This window comes from Topomyia yanbarensis, chromosome 3 (genome assembly GCF_030247195.1).
Source record: "Topomyia yanbarensis strain Yona2022 chromosome 3, ASM3024719v1, whole genome shotgun sequence".
In the NCBI taxonomy this organism is placed as follows: Eukaryota; Metazoa; Arthropoda; class Insecta; order Diptera; family Culicidae; genus Topomyia; species Topomyia yanbarensis.
The window spans coordinates 25,365,906-25,388,926 of NC_080672.1; the positions used below are offsets into that span (position 1 = coordinate 25,365,906).

The window sequence follows — 23,021 nt, forward strand, 5'->3', positions numbered from 1 at the left end:
GGAAGGCAGTGCAGAGCTCTATCACAGCGTTGATGGCAAATCTATCATAATTGATAAGTGAAGAAAAGATAGACAGTAATCAATATGATGGATACACTCATTGTGTTATGGTTCTCAATCAAATAAATTTAGTTCCAACTATCTATCACGTCTTGTGCAGGAGGAAAAAGCTTCCACAGCTTTGGTTCAAGAGCCGTCTTTCCATAAAGGACCTTCTATTGTGGAAAGCTACTTAACCCCGTCTTCGTAGACTCTAACAAAAATGGCATGGCAAATCCACGTGAAATGCCTCGTGCATGTATACTAGCGAATAGTGCTATAGACGTATATCTTATATCCGACCACACAACTCGCGTTATTTGTGCTGTCGCGGTCAATATGACTGTTGATGACACAAACAAGAAATACGTCCATTGTTCAGCATTTTTGTCACATAATGAACCATCCCCTTCTGATGATTTCAAAAGGGTTGTATCATACTGTGGCAGAAATAGGTTTCCACTCATAATCGGTGGTGATGCAAATGCCTATCACATAATTTGGGGCAGCTGATATATCAATTTGAGAGACACCGAATTGATGGAATACTTAAGCAGTACAAATCTGCACATACTTAACGTAGGAAATCGGCAGAGAAGTAGAAAAACGTATATACATACATACATATACTGTATATATAAAAAAATATTGATATCCCCCCTCCCGAAAATTTTTCTTACTACGCCACTGAAAGGCAGCTTTGTTATGTTTCTAGTTCATTGTTAGTAATGAATGTTACCGGTATTATTACTGTTAATAAAATGACAGTCACTTTCAATTCCTCTCAATGATGATTCTAATGAGTGAAACCGGTGGGAGAACCATCTTTCTATTCATTTGAGTGAGAACCGTAACTTAATACTCTGTTCTGATTGCGAACAGGTTTATTCTCATTTGTCAGTACCGTGATGGAGATCGGCACTAGTTCAGATAGCTTGTTTGCATGTACTTATAAAAGCTTTGATTCCGCCGCTGCACGAAAAAATGTGTTTGAATGCAGAGAAGCCTGTTGAAATTATTTTCATTAAATGCGTCATCAGGCAATGTTTCCTTATAGTTTTTAGAAAATAATTAAGCGGAACACCGTCTTTGCCAAACTGTCCACGGTGTACCTAATTCTTCGATAACCAAAATACACGCACATCGCGTGGGTGTTGTATTATTATTAGGATCAGTTATGACAGTCACTCAATGATAATTGTTGGACGAGTTATAATTACACTAGTAAATAGTAATAAATTTTTAAGTTAAATGTGAACAGAGATACTTAAATACGATATAGATGAGTAAATGCAGTTGAATGTATGTATGTAGCACACCTACCTTCTGCAATGTTGTGACCCCCTGGCGGTCAGCGGTTGGTCGAACGATGGCAGTAGTTTGGGTTTATGTGTTTATAGGGAGCGTGTTTTTTTTGGTTGGGGGGAGGATTTTGAATAATTATAAATCATTTATGATGTTCGATGGCGATGACACGAATAGCGCATGGTACAGAGTACGGATGAGGGTTTCAAATTGGAGTTATTTGTATTTTGTTTTTTGGTTGCGCATAATTTTCATATTTTGGGTTTGACCATTGCGTTTGATTTCGGGTGCCGCCAAATTTTGGTGTTTTGGTTTTCGATGTACCAGAGAGAAATCAGATGAGCCGATAATTTCATGAAGAAAAAAGAAAGATACAGAAAGAAGAAAATAATTCGATGAATTTTTGATGCTAGTAAGAAGCAAATGGCGATGAATAATTCTAGCGAACTTATTCAAACGGTCCTATGTGCAAATGAGAGCCTCTCTTTGTTTACTCTATTTTTCGTTACTAACTCGGTCGGTTTTACGTTTCTTGCCTAACTCTTTGCATAATAATGCTACTCGAAATTATAGTCTTTCGATACGCACTGCAAAAATATTGGAATGTTTCATGGTGGCACCATAATATTCGAAAGAGAAAGTAAACAAAAAGAGGCTCCCATTTGCACATAGGACCCTTTGAATAAGTTGGCGAGAATCGAATATAGATAGCTGCTTTCGGAATGTAATGTTCAGACCGAGCAAAACAGAGAGGTGGTAAGGAGGTGGTGAAAATATTTTTATGCAAGCGGGATTCATTTGAATTATCAAACGTATTCACAAGTCTAGAAGCGGTGTTTATTTACATGGATTTGATGACAGCACATTCAAAGTAACAACTATGTGGCCATGGGAATGGGAGTTTATGGATTGGTATGTGTCACTTATATCACACTCAATTCCTACTTAGAATCGACAATCGACATCATATCTGCTACAATCAAAAAGAAATGAAACTTTCAATATTGTTACAGTATTAAAACTTCATCGGTATGGTATGGTAGGATGAAACGATTGATCTGATTATGGGAACAATTCCATATAAAATCAACGCGACAAGAAATCATATTACGAAACACAAATATTTAAAAATTTTCATTACCCATTTTGAAAGAAATATTCTGGATATTAGCGCGTACCCCAAAATTCCACGCGATCTTTCCCGATGTAAAGGAACGACCGCGTCCCGTGCAGCACCGCGCTTAGCCGATGTGTCGTGATGTCGCGAATTTGAATAGCGAAGGGCTGAATGAGAACACAAAAATCATCCCTGCGCTATGCAACGTTTTGTGCAGGTTCAGTATACCAGGTGCAAGTGGTGCCAAATTCACCACGTTCAGTAATGTTCAAAAATTCCTTTTTGATTAGAAAATTGATAAATTTTTAATGAGCTAAACTTATCATTCAAATTCTTCTTTAAAAATGGTCCTTGCGTTTGAATCAAAATGGGAGGCTTATTACTATCGCTACATCACTTAATTTTAAACGCAAATACAAATACTAATTACACCAAAAACTTACTGGCAACCTTACAGCGGCATTCAGTATGCAGTTTGTGTGGGTTGTACTTTTTGGTTAATGTCGTCGAACGTGGAGAGTGTGGTGTATTGCGCATTTTACCTCTCAATAGCCTTACAGTCACTGAGGCTAACAAAAACTCGCCATTCCCGGATTGTGCATTAGAGTGGGACATGGTTATATGAAAAAAATAAAATTTGGCTCCGAGTAACTTTTTGGGTCTCATTTAGCTCCCAGAACAACTCTGCAAATTTTTAGCTCGATCGGTGAAACTATATTTTTGCGCCCACGGTTTAAAGTTTACATGGGATTTCGTATGGGAAAATTGTCTTTTGCAAATTAATTCTTCCAAGAGTTGCCCGTTATCTCCTAAAAATAAACAGATGTCTGATTTTTATAGGAAATTTATCAAGGAAACAAAGTCTAGAAGACTGCAAACCGATCTGATGCTTGTGGAAAAAGTTATTAAGCAAAAACCGATTGATGCCCTGAAGATTGATGAAAATTTCAGTTTTCATAGCATCACTGCTTCTGACGGTCTAATTATATACAAAATTTTTAACTTTCTCTTATTATGTAAAAAGAAACCTCAATTTATCCCTCAAAACCTTGCGAAGTGACCAAATATTATAGATAAACGATTTAGATACGTTAAGAGAGGATTAAAACAAAATTGCGTATAATTGGACAACCAACAGCAGTGGTGCTAGAAAAAATGAATATTTTTTCAATCGTCAGAGCATCAATCGGTTTCTGCTTAATAACTTTTTGCTCAAGCATCAGATCGTTTCGTGGTTTTCGAGACTTTGTTTCTTTGTAAAATTTCCTATACAAACCACATAACGATTTATTTTTAGGAAGTAATGGGCGGCTCCTGGAGGAATTATTTTGTAAAAGTTGACTTTCCCATACAAAATCCCATGTAAACTTTAAACAGTGGGCGCAAAAATATAGTTTCACCGATCGGGCTGAGAATTTGTACAGTTGTTCTAGGACCCAAATGGTACCTAAAAAGTTGTTCGGAGCTGGAATCTATTTTTTGTCCCACCCTATTGTGCATACGATGCTCACTTCGTTTGTTTCCTGTCTCCAGTGTAGTTTGACGTGGAGGAATTCTTTTAACTGCTTTGATTATCTGCACAAAAATCTTCGTACGGGCAAAACACTCAAGAGAACTATATGTTTACTTAATGTATAATTTCATTAGAGTAAATGCACCAGTAGTGGAGATCGAACCTTACCGATTAAACCTTTATTTGCCAAAATGCCATTTAAGAATTTCATTGTTATTATACCCGGTTACACACTGATTGAAAATCAACGTAACAAATAGTAAGTTTTAAGAAAACATTCCACAATCATTTTTTTTTTGAAAAAAATTGCACTGTTGAATAAAGTTGTTGAACATTCAGTTTTAGAGTAAATTAGTAAAGTAATAAAAAAGTTTCGTTCGGGGGTTGTGATTTGATATTTGGGTAGTAATCCGATTTTTCCCAAAATCCTCTTCGCAATAAAAATTTAGTCAGATTCTACTATTATTGTTTTTCTTCCCTAATGATTCACCAATACTCGTTCGTCGTTTGATTACCTACATATTAATTTCAACTTAGATTGTTAGACTACTAGATAAAATAACAGGTTGCGTAGGCCCTATCAGGAACCAGTCATTGGATTTACTGTTCCCAGTCCAGTTCCAACGATTTCAGCTTACTGGGATAGTTTGTTTTTGTAAGTGTGCATATGTAACTTTGAACCAATTTCTGTTTGATGTTAGAGTCAGTTGTTGCGTAGAATTAAGCAGACGAGGATGGTTGGATGTATCATATGAGTGGAAATTTATACAAATATGGGAACACTGATTGTATGGGAAAGTATGATAGAATGATTTCGTGAAAATTTAAGCTAAATGGAAGTCAAATTCTTAGGAATGTCGATAATGCAAAACTAGTTAACATAGCTTTAATTGTTATTAGGGATATCTTCAACTATACTGAGTGAATCTAGAAACAGTAATATTTAACTTGAATGAGAAGCTGTTAAGCAGAAGCGTTCCATGCTTTGAGATTTCTAGTAACGTCGTTTTTTCTAGAAAGGGAAAAGGTACTCTTTCCTATCTCGACTAGACAGAGGATAGTTAAAAACACGGGGATGGTGGACTATTCAAGTTTAGGATTGTTCCACTAGAAGGACAGATTTGGGTTTTGAGCAATTGAGCGATTGAGTTTTGTAGAAATCATTCGGATCCGTACAGTGATTCAAGCGTTATCCCAGTATCGAAAAAGAGGACAAGGATGAAGTAATAATAGAATACTGTTAATAGAAGATGCTACGATAATGAAGATTGTAAATGTTTGTATTGTGTGATGTGTTTTGTGCGATTAAGCTACCGATTTCGTAAGGTCTAGTACGTAGAGGCAGACACTATGGTAAGGCATACGAACTGTATGGCTTAGTACATCTATAGATGCTAAATGTAACAGAAACTGTAAGGTTCCTTTGTTCACTTGCTGCAGTTTCTGCCATATTATTATAGTTATGCCAAAAAAAGCCTTCGCTTTATTTTCGTCGTTTTATAGCATCGTTTTCAACGAAATTCCCGTTTTCATGCTTATGATAACATATCATGTAGTTTTCTTAAAGATTCACAATTTCAAATATAGATGGAAGCAGTGTTAACACGAAAACGTCAAATAAATTATTAAACGTCGCACATACTAATACAGTGTAGTTGCCAAATCTAATAAAGTACATATCTCGACAAACAAATGATTACAGCCTAAAAGCCAACTGTTAAAATCCACTTTGAATGGGAATTCCGGACAAACCGTTACTAGTCGAACACAGTTCACAACAGTTTATGAAAGAGAAAACTTTTCTCTTTCATTTACTACCAACATTTGTGATTGGCGTGTAACGGTTTGTCCGGAATTTCCATTCAAAGTGGATTTTGACAGTTGGCTTTTAGGCCGTAATCATATGTTTGTCGAGATATTACATAGCAATTAAGCTATAAATTTTAGCTTGTGCACGCTGACGAAATCGACTAGCAAGTCGATATAAATTGACTTTTACTGTGAGCCGTGTTTACAAACATTGCTTCACAGTTTAATGGCAGCGTTGGTAAACACGGCTCAGAGTAAAAGTCATTATTTAAATCGACTTCGTCTGCGTCCACAGCCTAATTGCTTCGAACTTGTTCAAAGTAAGCTCTATATGAATGCTTTAACTTTTTTAATTTGTGCCAACAAAACCATTCTTAGAAAGGATAAACAATGCGTTAGCAATAAAAATCCAGAAAATTCTTTATTTCAGTTTAAATATAATAAAGTGGTTAGGGACTGTAATTTGCATTCGTACCCGATATTTTTTAAAATTGTTCTGATCTGAATATTAGTTTCTTCTAATGTTATTTATAAAAGATTTTGGGATCGAGTGTAGTTAATATCTCTTAACAGTATAGACAGTTTCTTATTCTCTAATGCATCATAAGCGTAATTCCACACTAGATTGCACCTTTCATACAGTTTAAACATCCGGCAGTAAGTGGAACTTTCTGTTTCCTCTATTATGGTTACTCCAAAACGACGGCTTCATTCAGATGATTGTTATCAAGCTGTTGTTGAAAACACTTCATCCTACTAATAGAAGAATTAGGCGTTCGAAACTTCTGAGCCGAAAAAACAGAGTTTTTCGAAAATTGGGATACAACATTGGGGTTAAGATTTTGTTAACAATATATTTCAATTTCTATTGCTATTGCCAATCTCATCAAAACAGTTAATTTGGGAGTTACACACAACATACAAGAAACATATATTTAATCATGAAACCCTTGAACATTTACAAAATTGTGCGGAATATCTTAATACAGAGCCGGCGGAAGCCCTTTTGAGTCTAGGGGAATTATGGTTAAAACCGACACCTTAAGCTTAACAATTTTTCTAAGTTGCCACAAAACCAATAAAATTATAGTTTTTATGCAGAATTCTTCTTCAGAAAATTCTTAACAAGACTTAATTTTTTCAGCGCTTCAAAAAATTAATTTCATTAAAAATTATTGGTTGTAAAACTTGGAAAACAAAGTGACTTTTTGTAGGCACTGCGGGTAAAACCGACACCCTATAGGGGTAAGATCGACACCCCCTGTAATTTATTTTCTCTCCACTTTATTAAAATCTTTATCTTTATTAAAAATGAGATATATGCGTGAATAATAAAGTGTGAGTATGTATGATGCAAATATGTGCTTTTTATTGCTTCATCATGTAGTGAGGGGAAGAAAGTTCGAAAGCGTAGTACTATAAATAAGAGTATTTTATGCTATAGGATTATTTATTGATGAGTATTTACAAATGATCCTTGCGCACATCATTGCAACCTCCAGTGTCATTTTATTTCGTATAAGAAGATTTGCAAGCGTTCTACGTTCTGCTAATTGGATTCATTCACTTATAAGTGACACACACACTTCTTAGTAAAACTATCTTTTTCAGATTTGATTTTTCGGACTCTGATCATCAACGATCTATTGGGGTATACATAAGATCATTGTCGCATTGTGAAAAGTTCGTCTATGACAAACCAAGAGAACACTAGAAATTCGGTTTGATGAGCTTTTTGCAGAAATAGCAACAGCTTCGATAGAATCAGATAAGCAAAAATTCCAATTTTTGATTTTTAAAGAGACTTACAAGAAATAAACACAATAAAAGTATTTCTGTGTATTTCTGCTGATACTATAGTGTTCTAATAGGCTAATTGAAGTGTCCCAAAGATCCCCAGTATTTTGAAATGAATCGCAAGTATACACAATCATCTTAACAGCGTGTCGGTTTTACCCTAACCATAGGGTGTCGGTTTTACCCCAACAGCGCACATTTTTTTGTAAAAGCGATTAAAAATATTGAATTTCTCAAACTCGTCTTCAATGCACCTAGTTGATCATAGGACAGGCCGATAATAATAGGTACTGAAAAATGTGGTGATTTGAAAAGCTTTTGTTCGGTTAAAACCTTAAAATCTACCAACGAAATTTAACATCCAGACGAGTATGAACGCTGCTGTCGTATGTTTTGTTTATTTTTATGACATTCGGCGTACTAACGTAAATCCAATTTTTCTTCAAATGCTCTAAATGAACGTACTAATAATAATGTATCATTATGAAATGAATAAAAATTTGATTTCTAGGAAATGTTGTGGGGTGTCGGTTTTACCCATAGTGTCGGTTTTTCCCACAATTCCCCTACAGCAAACTCCACACCTGAAACATTTCGTATGCTGATCTCCATAGTTGAAATTTTACAACATACTCACATTTAAATCAATCGTCAGACAAACCAAAAATTTTCAGCTCATCTCGGTCAGAGCCGTCAATACGGTGCACCTACCGTACACTTAAATGATGAAAAAATTAAATAAACAGATTTGTTTCATTATCATTCGTGTTGAGCTGTTCAGCGCGAACGGGACGTCTCCTCAACGGGCAGTACAATATCGAGAAGGAAATATTTGTGAGATATACACGGCTGGTAGATGAATCAGTTTTTGTCATTACCTGCTTCTAACAGAGGCAATTGGTTTCATTTCTGGTGGTTAGAAATTAGCATACACAACGAAAAACTGAATTTTAAAAAAACTCAACCGGAGCCAGTTCGTGATTGGAACAAAAATCTCCCACCTAGAGAATATTTTCTTTGGAAAACAAATTACCCGAGCAACCGACAACCCATAATGCCGCAATGCTTATGGTCCAATTTCACCCCACTGCATGGTGTTTTGATAGTGTTTGGAATTTTAAAACCATATTCTGGTATATTTATGGGTTTTCAGACCATTTGTTAGTGTTTTGATGGTTGTAAAATTTGGCGCGGACCATATTCATGGTGGTATTTTTATGGGATTGTATGGTGTTTGAACCCATGAGAATTTGCTCAGGTAGCCCTTCTCAGCGCTTTTAAACCACCAACCAACAATTAAATTTGAAAATCTCTTCCTTCACGAGCTATTATTTTTATATCTGAGTGGTCGAAATTAGCACATGGGAAAAACGATTTTAAATCATTTAACTGAAGCTCATTCCTGATTGTTTCCCGCTAATTACTCGCACCGAGCCGCGAATCTTGAACAGTTTTCGACAGAAGTTCCACCTCTTTGACGAAGGAATTAAACTGATTTCCTTCGATGGCCAGCCCATTTTGTTTCGAATGTAAGTTAATTGGAATACAAAACCGAAGGTCGTATGCGAGTGTTACATTTGTGCTGGCTACACCACATATACTCTCTCTATGTCTGGCTGCGGTAAGGAAGGAAAGGAAAAGTAAATACCAAGAACCCGCCTGTTTCGTGCCGGTCTAAAGTTTCCTGTCGGCCGAATCCACCGTCTGCTAAGAAAGGGCTATTACGCCAAGCGCATCGGTGCAGGAGCATCCGTTTAGTTAGGGGCCGTAATGGAACATCTCGCCGCCAAAATATTGGAGCTGGCAGGAAAGGCTGCCCGTAGAAGCAAAAAGACCAGGAGTATTTCCCGTCAGCTGATGAATTAATTACTCTCTGGTGTGACCATTGGCCAGGATGGTGCGTTGCCTAATATCCATACCATTCTGCTGCCAAAGAAGACCGAGAAGAATTCCTGGTCGGTAGCGATGGCACTTTAGCGGACGGCCATCGTTCATAACTGCTTTCTGGGAGCTTTTCACCCGGTAGATTTGCGGACTGTCTATTTGATACGGGTCATGACACGAAAAGTTCTGCTGAAGTGAACAGTGGAATAGCCGGACACGCCGCTATGTAAGCTAAGTATTTTTTTCATTTCCTTTCCCCCCGATCGGTCGCTACTTTTTAGATCCATTTCCCCTGATTATGAGTTTCATTTCACCACGTGCTATCCTCATGCCTGAATGACTGAGCGCGAAGTAACATTTGATGGGAATTATATTCCCATGGATTTACCAGATAACCCCAAAATTACTCCCTCCCCTGATTCTTCCAATCATCCCCGCATTAAAACATACCCAACCAGTTCAAATGAACCCTGGATGGTCTATTTCAGGCCCATCACGAAATCGCTTAATATTTTAGAGATCTCACGGGAGCTGACTGCTAACTACCCGGCCGTAGCTCAGATAACACGTGTTCGAGCCAATAAGATACGCATATTTTAGTGAATTACCTCGATCAGGCAAACCAGATTGCTCGCTACGAGCGTTTTACGAAGCAATTCAGGGTGTATGTGCCTTGTAGGGCAGTGGAGATCGATGGGGTCGTCGCCGAACCGGGTCTGATGTGCGAAGACCTGTTGAAGTACGCTTTAGGGACCCTTCACTTCAATAGGTGAAGATTCTGGAATGCAAGCAATTGTATTCAGCAAAAATTGAGGATATTAAGACAAATTATTATCTGTCAAACTCGCTTCCGGTAATGTTCACAACTATGTCCTCCTGGATAAGGTTCGTCTACCTGTTCGCCTGTTTGTACCGCGGGTAATGAACTGCAGAAATTGCAAGCAACTGGGCCACACAGCCACCTATTGTGGCAATAAGAAAAAGTGCGGCAAATGCGAGGGAGAACATGAGGATGACGCTTGCGGTAGAGAAACTGAAAAGTGCATTTACTGCGGGGGCCCTCCGATCTTAAATCAGTGCGGGGATAAAACTAAGCGCTCCCTTAAGGAACGCTCGAAGCGCTCTTATGCAGAAATTCTAAAGAATGCTTCGCCATCTGACCCTTCCGAAAATTCCTTTGCTTTTTTGGCTGTCGTTGAGCAAGAATCTGACGACCCACAAGAGGGATCATCTTTTGTTAACCTGGGAGATTCCAGAAAGAGGCCTCCCCTAGCCTGCCAAGGTGTTGTCCTCTCAAAGTACGCCAACTACAAATAATAAATCCAACCGAAGTGATGCTCTAAAGCCGAAGCAAGTTGAACCAGGACTTGGAAATTTTAATTCAAACAAGGACCACCACTTCCAGGGACGCCAAAAACCCCAAGTGTCCTCTCTTTTCAAACAGACACACAGTCCAGTGACGGACCAATGAAATTTTCTGTCATAGTGGACCACTTTTAATATTACTGATCCTCTTAAAAGTCTTTTGATAACTCCCCATAGTGAGAACATTTTTGAAGCAGTTGACTGCTCGCAGCGATCGTATCCTTCGATGGCTAAGTCATTGAACGAGGCCGCTGATTCGATCACTGTTATACAGTGGAATTGCAGAAGTATTCTACCGAAAATGGATTGTTTTAAAATCATACTAAACAGCTTAAAATGTGATGCATTTGCATTATCCGAAACTTGGCTAACTTCTGATACAGATCTCAACTTCCACAATTTTAATATTATTCGTATGGATCGAGCAAACCCTTACGGAGGAGTACTTTTGGAGATCAAGAAGTGCTATTTTTTCGATCGCATTAACCTCCCTACGACACCATGCATTGAGGTTGTCGCTTGTCAAACTAGAATCAAAGGAAAATACTTGCGTTGCTTCCATCTATATTCCCCCTAGAGCCTCGGTTACGCGACTGCGATATCCGACAAAATTGAATCCAATCAAGAACTTGAATCCAATCAAGAACTTCGCGAATCAAGCTCGGACTAAACGGGTACCCGGCGCGAATATCGATGGACGGTCTCCCACCACGTGGGGGAACAAAGAGTACTCAGACCTGTACGCGGAGAACTCCATTGCGTATAAGGCATTCCGGGACGACGGGTTACCCGCTAGCTATCGACAGTATGTTAGACACGCCAATGAAGAGTCCAATGAAAGCCAAAAAAAGCAATTATTGGCACCGGTTCGTCGACGGGATAACGAGAGAAACAGCGATGAGCACTCTTTGGCAGACGGCTCCACGTATGCGTAACCGAAACAGTACCAACAAGAACGTGGAATATTCAAACCGCTGGATATTCGCTTTCGCCAAGATCTGTCCGGTCCCGATACAAAAAACATACAACGCCGCGTCTCCTCACGATACCGTCAACAACGGTGGAGTTCTTACTCGTTCTCTTATCATGCAACAATAACGCCCGAGGCCAGACAAAAACTTTTTAAAGGATCTGCCGAGAGGCGCTTGTTGAATTTATTTAATAAGTTTCTTGAATGCAACATTGTCCCTCATGACTGGAGGCAAGTGAAGGTCATCGCCATCCAAAAACCAGGAAACTCCGACCACAACTCGTATCGACCGATTGCAATACTGTCCTGCATCCGGAAGTAAAATGATCCTATTCCGCCTCGACAACTGGGTCGAAACAAATGGCTTACTGTCAGATAAACAATTTGACTTCTGCAAAGGCAAATGGTACCAATTTTCTTCGCCCTAAATGATTTTGATTCTGTTTCATTCAATCAACATTCTTTCTGAGAAGTTGCATTGACATGATCTTTCAACAACTTTAAACAATTTTTGCTGAATTTGTTGTCGGAAAAGCACATGTACTTCTCGCATGGGGATTCGTCAACGTTGAGATTCGAGTACATGGGTCTACCCCAGGGCTCATGCCTAAGCCTTCTTTTATACAATTTTTACGTTAATGACATCGATGAATGTCTTGACAATTCTTGCACGTTAATGCAACTTGCAGACGACGATGTAGTTTCTGTTGCGGGACCCAAAGCTGTCGATCTACAAGGACCATTACAGAATACCTTGGACAATTTGTCTGGTTGGGCTGGGTATGGAGTCTCGAAGTCTTGTCGGTCGTTTTGCCGCTGAAAAATCGATTTTGCGAACTCCCATATCGATTGCTCATTCGATGCGATATCTGGAACCCATTGGTGATTGAAAATTTCGAGAGGCTTGTCGAACTAAATTTTCAAACTCATTTCATGTTCCACTACTTAGACTACATGGCACAGAACATTAACCGTTCTTCTTATAATCCCAATCTGCTGTTTTTTTCGACACATCCATGAAGGCTGAGATTTGTGGAATACCGGAGCACATGCGCCCGCAAGTGGTCCCAAACATTTTTTGCAATAAATTCCGAAAGGTTTTATACTGACGGATCAAACCTCGAAGGGCCCACTGGCTTCAGTATTTTCAATCAAAAATTCACCGTATTCTACACGCTCAGTGACCCTGCTTCAGTTTACGCCACAGAACTTGCTACTATTCATTCCCCCATTTATATACACTTGGAGTCATTGACAAATTACCCGCAGACTATTACTTCATCGTTTCGGATAGCCTCAGTTCCATTGAAGCTATTCGAACGAGGATACATGGAAAGCAATCCTCGTATTATTTGGGGAATACAGGGAGATACTGAGTGCTTTAACAGACAAATCTTTCCAGATTACCTCGGTTTGGGTCCCTTGCTAATTGCTCCATTCCGGGCAATGAGATGGCTGACTCATTAGCTAAGGTGGGTGCCAAACTTTTTGGAGCAATGGTGAACTAGGAAGGTTGCTACATTTAATAGTCCCTAAAATATCGACGAGACCTTGGTTCAAGGGTATGGATGTGAGTCGTGACTTCATTCGTGCGATGTTCCGACTCATGGCAAATCATTTCACGTTGGACGCACCTCTTCGGCTTATTGGACTCGTGGATAGAGATGTCTGCGCTTGTGGCGACGGCTATCACGACATCGAACACATTGTCTGGGCTTGCACCGAGTATAGTTCCGCGAGATCTCATCTAGGGCCCGAGGAAGACCACCCAACGTTTCAGTTCGGGATTATATGGAAAACTTGCGATCTCCCCTCATATGTCTCGAATCTATCTCTTTTTAAAATTAATCATTATAAGAATTTGGCCCCTCTCTTTCTCTTTTTCTCTTTCTCAAACGTTCACTCTACTGCTTTTGTGGCGCCAACTCGCACTAGTGCGCTACTATGTGATTGTCTTCACTCACCAATCTGCTTGCATGAACCAAAATTGGAGCCGAAAACGACCCGAAGTTCGGACCGATCTTTGGGATTCGCTACGGGTCCGACGAAGACCACCCGATGTCCCGCTGCGTGCTGACTTGGCGGTCCAAGGCTGTCATTACCGCTGACGATTTGCCACAAACTGCAAGTTTTATGTTTTTCTCTTTTCTGTTACCGTTGTCCTTTCCCTCTGTATCTGATATTGCAGTTACTCAAGCAGGCCTTTGCCATGAACAACTGAATTTGAATTTGTACCACTTTCTTTAAATTAAAATTTCTCAAAACAAAAGACAAAGTGTGTGTATCGTATTTGTATTCAATTGCCCACCCCCTAGTTAATAATTGATCTCCCATGTACTTTGATCTGCATTCCTAGTTTAAGGTAGTCACTCATCTTAAGATAGTTTTTACTATTTAGTTTTTAAACGAAGTTTTAAAGATCCCTTATTGCAATCCTCTAGCTTTGAGAAATTTAAAATGTAAAATGCAAAAATATCAAATAAACAGAGTGAATAAAAAAGTAGAACATTTTGAGCAACTGATTTCAGTTTTGAACCGGAATAATGTCAAGCGCACAGATAAATTACAGTGCGAAACAAAAATAAAAAAAACTTGAGAGCAGATCGAAAAAAATGGCAAAAATTTGTGGTTCCAGGAAACTCCCGGTGAAAAAAAAATTCAAAAAAGATTGGAACGGGGCTTCACAGTTTAAAACCAAAGTTTGTATGGATAATTAGGGTGCTTCTATAGAGAAGATACCAATCAAAATGGTCATCAAGTTTTGGAAAACGTAGGCAGACAATCTAAAATGAACGATTCAATAATATTGCAAACTAATGACGATACATATATCAAAATTTAACTTAATCTGTCCCTGGCAGCACTGCTCCAGCGGAAACTAATCAGATTAATTGCAATAATTTAATTTTTATAGATAATACTTATTATTATAGTCACATTCAAAAGATTTGTTTTTGTGAGTAAATCTTACCTAAAGCAAAAGTTATAACTGTTTAAAAATGTTGTTGTTTAAAAACAACATATGCAAGGGCTTAAAGAAGCAACAGGTTAGTGATTAATCTTTCGAAAGATGAGAAGCAAGTTTGGTTTGCTCATCTATGCATATAAAAATTTATTTTATTCACTTCTACATATTGATATCAATTGACATGTGTAGATTTTTATTGACCATTTTTATAGATTTTAAAAATGTTCTACAATTTTCAAGACAAGAGTGTATTTCTATCTCTCACAGCTATCGATTTTTTTTTATTTCAAAGAGCTTCTTTTTGTTAGAATAGATCAATTTTTTTTGACATGCTACTTTACGTTTTTGTTTTTTCCCATTAAACTGTTTTGATGAAATTGGCACTTTACGAAGTGTGAGTTAGAGCACTATGTTCTAAGATGTTTGTTGAATGGACTGTGTCTCTAATTTCTGACCTACTTGTTACATTTGCGATTGTATGTGCATAAAGAGCAGTGTTCTGTTGTTCTGAACTATGAGCGTACGTGTGACTGTATGATTTGGTGGAATCCGTCTATGTTTGAATAGTTTTACTTTAACCCGTAGAGGATACTTGCTGGAGGATCATGTTGGTATGTTACTCGTAACGATCAACAACCAACTATTAGTTTATTTCTAGGGAACCAAAGTGGGGACGACAACACGAACAACAATTTAGTATGCATAAGTTTTTGCGTCAGAAAGACAAGCGGGCGGATGGTAAAAAATCATCTATGTCAGTGGGAGCTCTATCGAAGTTTTGTGAATCGCAAGAAAGCAAACCGGAACTACGAAATCCGCAGCGTATCCTGTGTCTTCATCACTGTCATAATGATTTCACAAAATTCAATACGGGAAATAGATTAAAGGATTTACGGTGGTCACACCTTTCAGCTTTAGAGTTATGAATGTGCTTCAAAACTAACGAATACTAAAGCCAAAAGATACGATCCTGCTGTACGAAGGGGGAGCACACCGGCGGTTGGAAGCATACACCGAAAAAACAAGCATTTGGGGACAAGATTTTTTGTTTCAAACACCACGCACAACAAACTGGGCGAAAGATCGGAATACTGGAGGGGGGTCATTACATCCTGAAGGGGTTTTGAAGGATGAGAGTGGGGGGGGGTGCAGAAAGCGTCCACCTACTTACCGCGCTCACTTTACGGGCTTTTGCAGTGCCAGCTGCAGTAGCTGTTGGTGCGGTTGTTCTTGTGATTTCGCTCACCGACTCCAATCCTTCGCTCCGGATCGACATCTTCTCCTTGTTGTTGTCGTCGTTGCTCTTCTCCTGGCCAACGAACAGCTCGTAACTATGGCAGGAAAAGTCCGATGGGCTTTTGGCGATCTCCGGGTTCGCGGCCGCAGCTGCCGCCGCTGCGTGGGCTTCTAGTTTGGCCTGTTTCGCTGCAGCCGCTTCTTCCGCTTCCTACACGTTAGTGATAATATGAAAGATATTAGTGATTTTTGACATCAAGTGGCAAAGAAAATACGACGCGATGTTTCGAACAAAATACATAACGGCAAGCGACGTTACACAATACGAAAATTTACTCCAATTGATTAAAAAAATACTCGTTATCGTCAAACAAGTCGCTAATCCACTGGTGCTGTAATATTATTGACTTATTTGGACGATGCACTCTGCACGATAAACGTACAACATAAAACAAAAATTCCACGAATATAACCTGTATTAAAATAATGTATACATTCAAATCGCACATTCACACCGCACATAATGCACACATTTCTTGTATATACAGTAACTTATAGGATATTGTGAATATATAACGAATAGAAAAAATTAATAACGAAATAACACAGCTTTGGAAATATTAGGCCGATTACTATAATGTGTTTTTTTTAAATGTCGTTATCAGTCAGTTATCAGGAAATCATTTATTTTATCAATAGTTGATCGCACATGTTGATATTTTATCTATAAAAATGTAGTAAATCGATTTGATTTAAACGGAAACGCTTCTTTGTTACTGAAGAATACCATCTAATATTGATATGTCTCGGGAAAAAACATTAGAACAGACGCTTGTTTTAAAAGTCTTAGTGTGAAACGAGTTATTAATTTCTGTTAAAAAGGTGAGAAATTGGAGTCCTACATCCGGCATTGCAGTTTACTCGTGTAAGGTAAAGAATTTTGAAAAATTTACAGCTTCGAAAATGTTCGCATCTAACCTGTTGGAGAATGAGCTTTGAGTTTATCACTTAATCCTTTTTTGCTTTGCTCATAAGGAACATGACAAAACATTTCGCATTCTTTTGTATTCTCTGGTTTGCTGCCATTATTTTCATGAAAAAATGATAATCGTCGGCAATTATAGACCATATAGAAGTAAAGTTCAAAATGCAGGCACGATTTATGTTCACAAAAACCGATTGTCCACTCGTAAGAATAGAAGTTTTGATTTTGATAATTCAACAGCAAAATAGTACTTGGGGAAAAAATGTGGTAAATTTCATAAGAATATCGAATATTTTCGACCACAAGCAGAACGTATGAAAATCATAAGATTATCTTATGAAACGATATACAGGGTGTTTGTTTCATGGTTAAGAACCTCTCGAGGGATGATTGACTGTCATATTTGGAGAAAAAAATCGTTCTGCACTTATCTTCAAATCTCAACCGTTAAGGTTGCTAAGTTATTGAATTTTTTGTGTTAAAAACTTAGTTGTCTTAAAATAGCTCTAACTCAAAAAATAAACTTTATATTTCAAATCTTTTGGATCCATTGGATAGGTGAGAAAGTTTTCCATTGAAAAATGTTGTCAAATTATTCAGCTAATGAGGTTAAGTAACCTTTTCACAGTAATTTATTTAAAATTTAACAATTTTGATTTTTCGTTCATTTCGCGAAAATCTTAATATTTAATAGTAATAGTTAACATTACCATTTTAATAATTCAAATTTTTAGCCTTGAAGAGTTGCATAATTTGTTCCTTGACATGATACACTTATCTTTTCTTGTATTCATGTGTTTGGGTTAATGAACTTGGATATTTTTATCTCATATTCATTTATACTAGCTCTTATTGAAAAAGTATGGCACTTATAGTACCTTTTCTTATTTTTATTCGAAAGCCAGGAAAATTTTGCATAGAAAAAGGTAGTAATACCTTTCAGTTAAGTGAATTTAGTATTCTTTTAGAAGTTAATAGTTTAAAGTTAGTGTTATTATTAGCATTTTCGTTATTTTATTAAAATAATGCATCTCAGCAAGTTCTACAATTCTTTCTTTGACTCCAATCAATTATCTCTTTTAGTTTCGAAGCAAAATTATTTTTATCACCTCGTTTCATATGCAAAAACAACGATTTCGAATCCACTGCATTTGTGATGAGGTCATGCTGTGTTAACTATTAAATTGCAGTGAAATGAAAAGCGATAGGCATAAAGTGTCAAATAACAAGTTGTAGAGAATATTAAGGGGCACTAAATGAAAAATAGTGATGATAAATTTAGTTGATTAATAATTAGAATTATTACAAAACTCTCCAAAAACGCTATTTTTGAGTTAATTTACTAGTAAAAAGGCATTTAGTACACTTAACTAAAGGATATCTGTACATACATCGAAAGGAAATTTTCTCAACTTTCCAATGAAGCTCTGGTAATCACGATATAAAGCATATTTTTTAGATTAAAGTCTTTTAAGCACTTGCAGGTCGATTACAGGAAAAAATTAGAAGTGAAATTACAACGAGATGAAACGAGAAGAGATAGGAATATCATGTTGAAAAACAAATTATAAATCGTCCTCAAACCCATCTTTTGGATAATAGCTATTACTATAATCATAATTCATTATTTTGAGAAAATGAACAAAAACCTCATCAAAAACACCAACTTTGAACTACTTTACAAGTAAAAGGTAATTAAAACTAATTAACTGAAAGATATGAGAGCACCATTCAATAGAAAATTTTCTCACCTTTCCAATGGAACTAAAAGATTTAAAAGGTATACTTTTCGAGTTAGAGATATTTTAAGATAAATAAGTTTTTTACACAAAAGTTCAATATCTCTGTAACGGTTGAGATTTGATGGTATGTGTAGAACAATTTTTTTCTCCAAATACGACAGTCAATCACCCCTCGAGAGATTCTTAATCATGAACACCCTGTATACAGTACAATTCCGAATTTATCAGCCCCCGATTTCATTAGACATATGTGAAAATCGGTTTGAAGGGCTCTAGCAGACGAACCAAGCCAAATTCGAGTAAAACATTTATTAAAGTTTTTTTACGTTGAAGATGCGAACTAGTCAAACATTAAAACATCATTTTTCTTTTCAATTTTACACTAGAAACCCTTGCAAGAAAAATGTATACTAAATAATCAGAAAGGATTACTAGGCTATGTCTAGTAATCCTTTCTAGACTTTTTCCTGAAAATTTTCAACAATTTCGATTCAATAACCTTTACAGTACCAGGTTATAATATTGCTGAAAAGAAATTTTTGGTTTGCTCTCATTTCGTCAATTTTATTACCACTGTGATCGGACCGGCGTTAAAAGATCTGGAATTTAGTTCAATTTCTTTGTTCCTATCAGCGTTCGAATCCATCGACTGGTTTTGGAATTATTCGGAATCTTTGTGGGGTATATCCGGCATCCAAGTGGGGTGACGTGACGGATGAGTTTTGAAGAAACATATCCTTATTGTAGGTAGAATTTTTTGAATTGGCCTGCATATTACTATTTTCCAATGATTCTTCACAATGGACAAAAATTGGACGAATCTTGGCCTCCGTAAAACGGTTTCGGGAGAAATTTAGAAAATAGATTTATACGAAATGCGAAGTTCTAAAAACATACACACCCACCGCTACCCTAATCTCGGTATGGACTAGAGACGGTCGGGCTTCAATTTTTTCGAACCAGAACCCGACCACAACCCAAGAGCTTGGTAATTGAAAAACTCGAACCCGACCCGAGCCCGAAATATTAAAATTTGATAAACCCGAATCCGCCCCGAAAATGAATATTTTGTAAAACCCGAGCCCGACAATTTCAAAATTTAAAAACCCGAACCAGAAAATTTATAATTCGAGAAACCCAATCTGAACCGGAAATTTAGGTACCCAAGCTGGATCGAAGGCTCATCCAAAAGAAGCATCCCAGGTTCATCAAAAATGATTATAGAATCACTCGAACCTGAAGTAGCACCATAAGCGAACAGTTTTATCTGCCTATGGCAAAACGAATTACTGGAGAGAGGAATTGGCATTTATATTTACTATTGTCGCATTTGTATGGTTCCGCGAAACTTATAAATTGTCGTATACCGGAAAGCAGGATAAATCGGCGGCTATCGCATGGGGAAACAAAAGCCATAATAATGATAGATTCAAACAACCTTGCCGTCGCACTTAATCAATATTTCTAATTTTTTTTGACGAAAACCATTCCTGCAAGAGTAGTTTTGTATAATTTAATACATGTATTAAATTAAGCAATGTCAATTGGCAAGTCGTATTCGACAGTTTACACGACGTCACCTGCGTTACTGGTTGGTACGATCAAGCTTAAACTTATGTCGAAGGGTGTCAATCAAGATTCTCTGACGCGTTCTTGATGTCACATCATTAGCTGGTACGGTATGCGCGCCAGTAGAGATGCTTCGACATCTTCAATGGAGTTCTCGGGACGACTCCAAACTTTTACAAATCCGCTCATGGCTTGAACAGAACACACAATATTTTTACGATTATTTTCTTAAAATAATGAAAATTAATGTATTTTCATGAAGAAATCCGGATCATGCAATGGCCTAGCTCGGGGACGATCTGACAGAAAGCACTTGTTTCATATATGTACTACTGATTTGATAGTGGCGCTATAGTATAGGGTAAGGTGAGGCAAATCCGACCTAGTAAATGGCATTGGCTGTAAAATGCTCATTTTACATCGGATCAATTCGTTTTACATACCAAATTAAAGGTTAGGCTTCTGGGAAACTTTTCATATATAGCATTTTATTCGAATCTTGGCAAAATTTTGAAATACAAGCGTTCTACGAAATTTTTCGATAACAGAAGGGGGTCGGGTTTACCCAGCGGTCGGCTTTGTCCCACTTTACGCTACCATTATCATATGAGTACCAACGTTGATAGATTGTCTCTACCTCTCGCAGATTTCTACTTACTTGAACCAATATATTTTCCGACAACTTTACTTAGATTTAGTTTATTGGTTATCATGAAAAATAAATCGCATAGATTTTAAACGCGAAACACTTATTGTTGAATGCTTTCTCTTGAGTACTCGTTTAAAAAATAAAATAATTGCGAATCTGAAGAGAAGAAATTTTTTGCATGTTTAAAAAATACAGTAGTTGAGCATCAGTAATTTATTTTTCATTTAAATAACAAAATCATATGAAAGGACGTTTAGAGTCGACAAATTCCTCCGAAAACTTCATTGACCCAATTTTAATGATTTAGGTGTAATTAATAGTTCGTACGATTTTGGCAAAAAACCACTGTGCTTTGTGGTAACTGGAAGCCGCCATATTGGTTTTTAAAATGGCATCAATCAACAATTTCCGTCTTTGGAGGACTCTCCCCTTTACAATAACACCCATACTGATCATGGTTTTTACTGTATTATGGTAACCGGAAGCTGCCATCTTGGTTTTCAAAATGGCGTCAAAAATCAATTTCTGTTTTCTACTGACCAGCCCCTTTCAGATGATACCCATATTAATGATGGTTTTCACTGTTTTGTAGTATCCGGAAATCGTCATCTTACTTGTCAAAATGGCGTCAATCATCAATTTCCGGTTTTTGCTGACCATCCCCTTTCAAATGACACCCACTTGGATGCCGGATAGACCGCACGGGGATTACGAATAATTCCGGAACCGGTCAACGGATTCGAACGCTAAACACAGAAAAAAGACGAAATGAGCACTATGCTATATTTAATAAGTTTTGGGTGCGTTTCGACTTCGCCGAATTTTTCTCTTTAAGGGGAAATATAGCATAGTGCTTTCGCATAGACCTGCTAAGTTAGTGTCGGTTTCTGATGAGACGAAGTCATAACGCACCCATGACTTTATTAAAACGAAATGAGAGCAAAATTTAAATAAAAAAATTTTGCGCTCAAACACAAGCATTGTACTGTTTTTGAGGTATTTGCGTTATTATACTGATTCTTAACAACTGAGCAAAGCTATTGATACTAATTTGTACACATTTTATAGATTGTAAGGCGACTAATAAATAAAATAGTAACAAATCTTTCCTAATATGGTGAAAATGTGCACTTTACCCTATGCCTATGATAAGATTCCGTGTAAAGGACGGTGGTAATGTAAGGTGTGGAACAAAGGGAATTGGTACAAAACAAAAATACCAACAAATCTCTTTATATGTAAGTGTGTCCCATCGATTTTTTTCCGAGAGCGTTACGCTCACTTTAAACTACGCGTGAATAGCTCTATGTTGAAAAAAGATTGCTTTTAAGCATGGGATTATGAGCGCAAAAACAAAAAAATGTGAGCGTACTGTTTTGGGTGTATCGTGATTATTAACGTACATGCTGTCATCGTTATTACTGTCACGGTTCTCATGATCAGATATTCTTCCTTACTTTTTGCAATAACGGGTTACGATTGTGAACCAGTTGTGTTTGGTATTGGCTTCCTCGCTGGATACAGCTTTTGCAGCTATCATTATTGCAGATACACATTTGGCAACGAGTGTAAAAGCTCTTTAGACATCCGGATGTTAGGCATAAATTCATTAGACATAATGGACGTTAGGCTTAACATGCGCTAGGCATAATGAATGTTAGGCATGAATTATCATGTTGATGTATCACTTAAAGAAAGTTGAGTGGGGAGAGTCTTAATGATCGATGAACATTTTATTCTACTGTATAAACTTGAACTACAGTCGATAATAAATTGCACATATATTAATATCTTTAATTTGATCCCCAGTAACAATACAATTACAGAATGTGTGAAAATGTGATTTCGCGTGTAAAAGCGAAGCGAAACTTCGAACGAGCATCCCCTTTTCTTTCATTTAATTCAAAGCATCAGGTTCAAATAGGTAGTGACAATAGAAGCATGATTGAAATAGGATCAGCATCCTTGTTTCAAATCAATCTCATTTGTGTTAGGTGAGTTGCAATTGTCTAAGAAAATATTTGTCTTGAAGAACAGCTCATGAAATAAAGAATGGTTAATTTCATTATATCG

The 23,021-nt window shown here is 37.3% G+C and overlaps 1 protein-coding gene across 10 annotated transcripts in view; it reads right to left on the reverse strand.

Annotated features, from left to right (window-relative positions):
* Nucleotides 1-11: 11 nt before the first annotated feature.
* Nucleotides 12-23,021, reverse strand: part of LOC131693728 (sodium channel protein para-like) — a 203,051-nt gene continuing 180,041 nt past the window's right edge. For all 10 annotated transcript variants that reach the window (XM_058981819.1, XM_058981818.1, XM_058981814.1 and 7 more), the window contains 2 exons: nt 15,939-16,214; nt 12-1,383 (listed from right to left, as the gene is read on the reverse strand). In XM_058981819.1, coding sequence (XP_058837802.1) covers nt 1,282-1,383; nt 15,939-16,214 — 378 coding nt within the window. In that variant the 3' untranslated portion in view covers nt 12-1,281. The remainder of the gene's footprint in view (nt 1,384-15,938; nt 16,215-23,021) is intronic.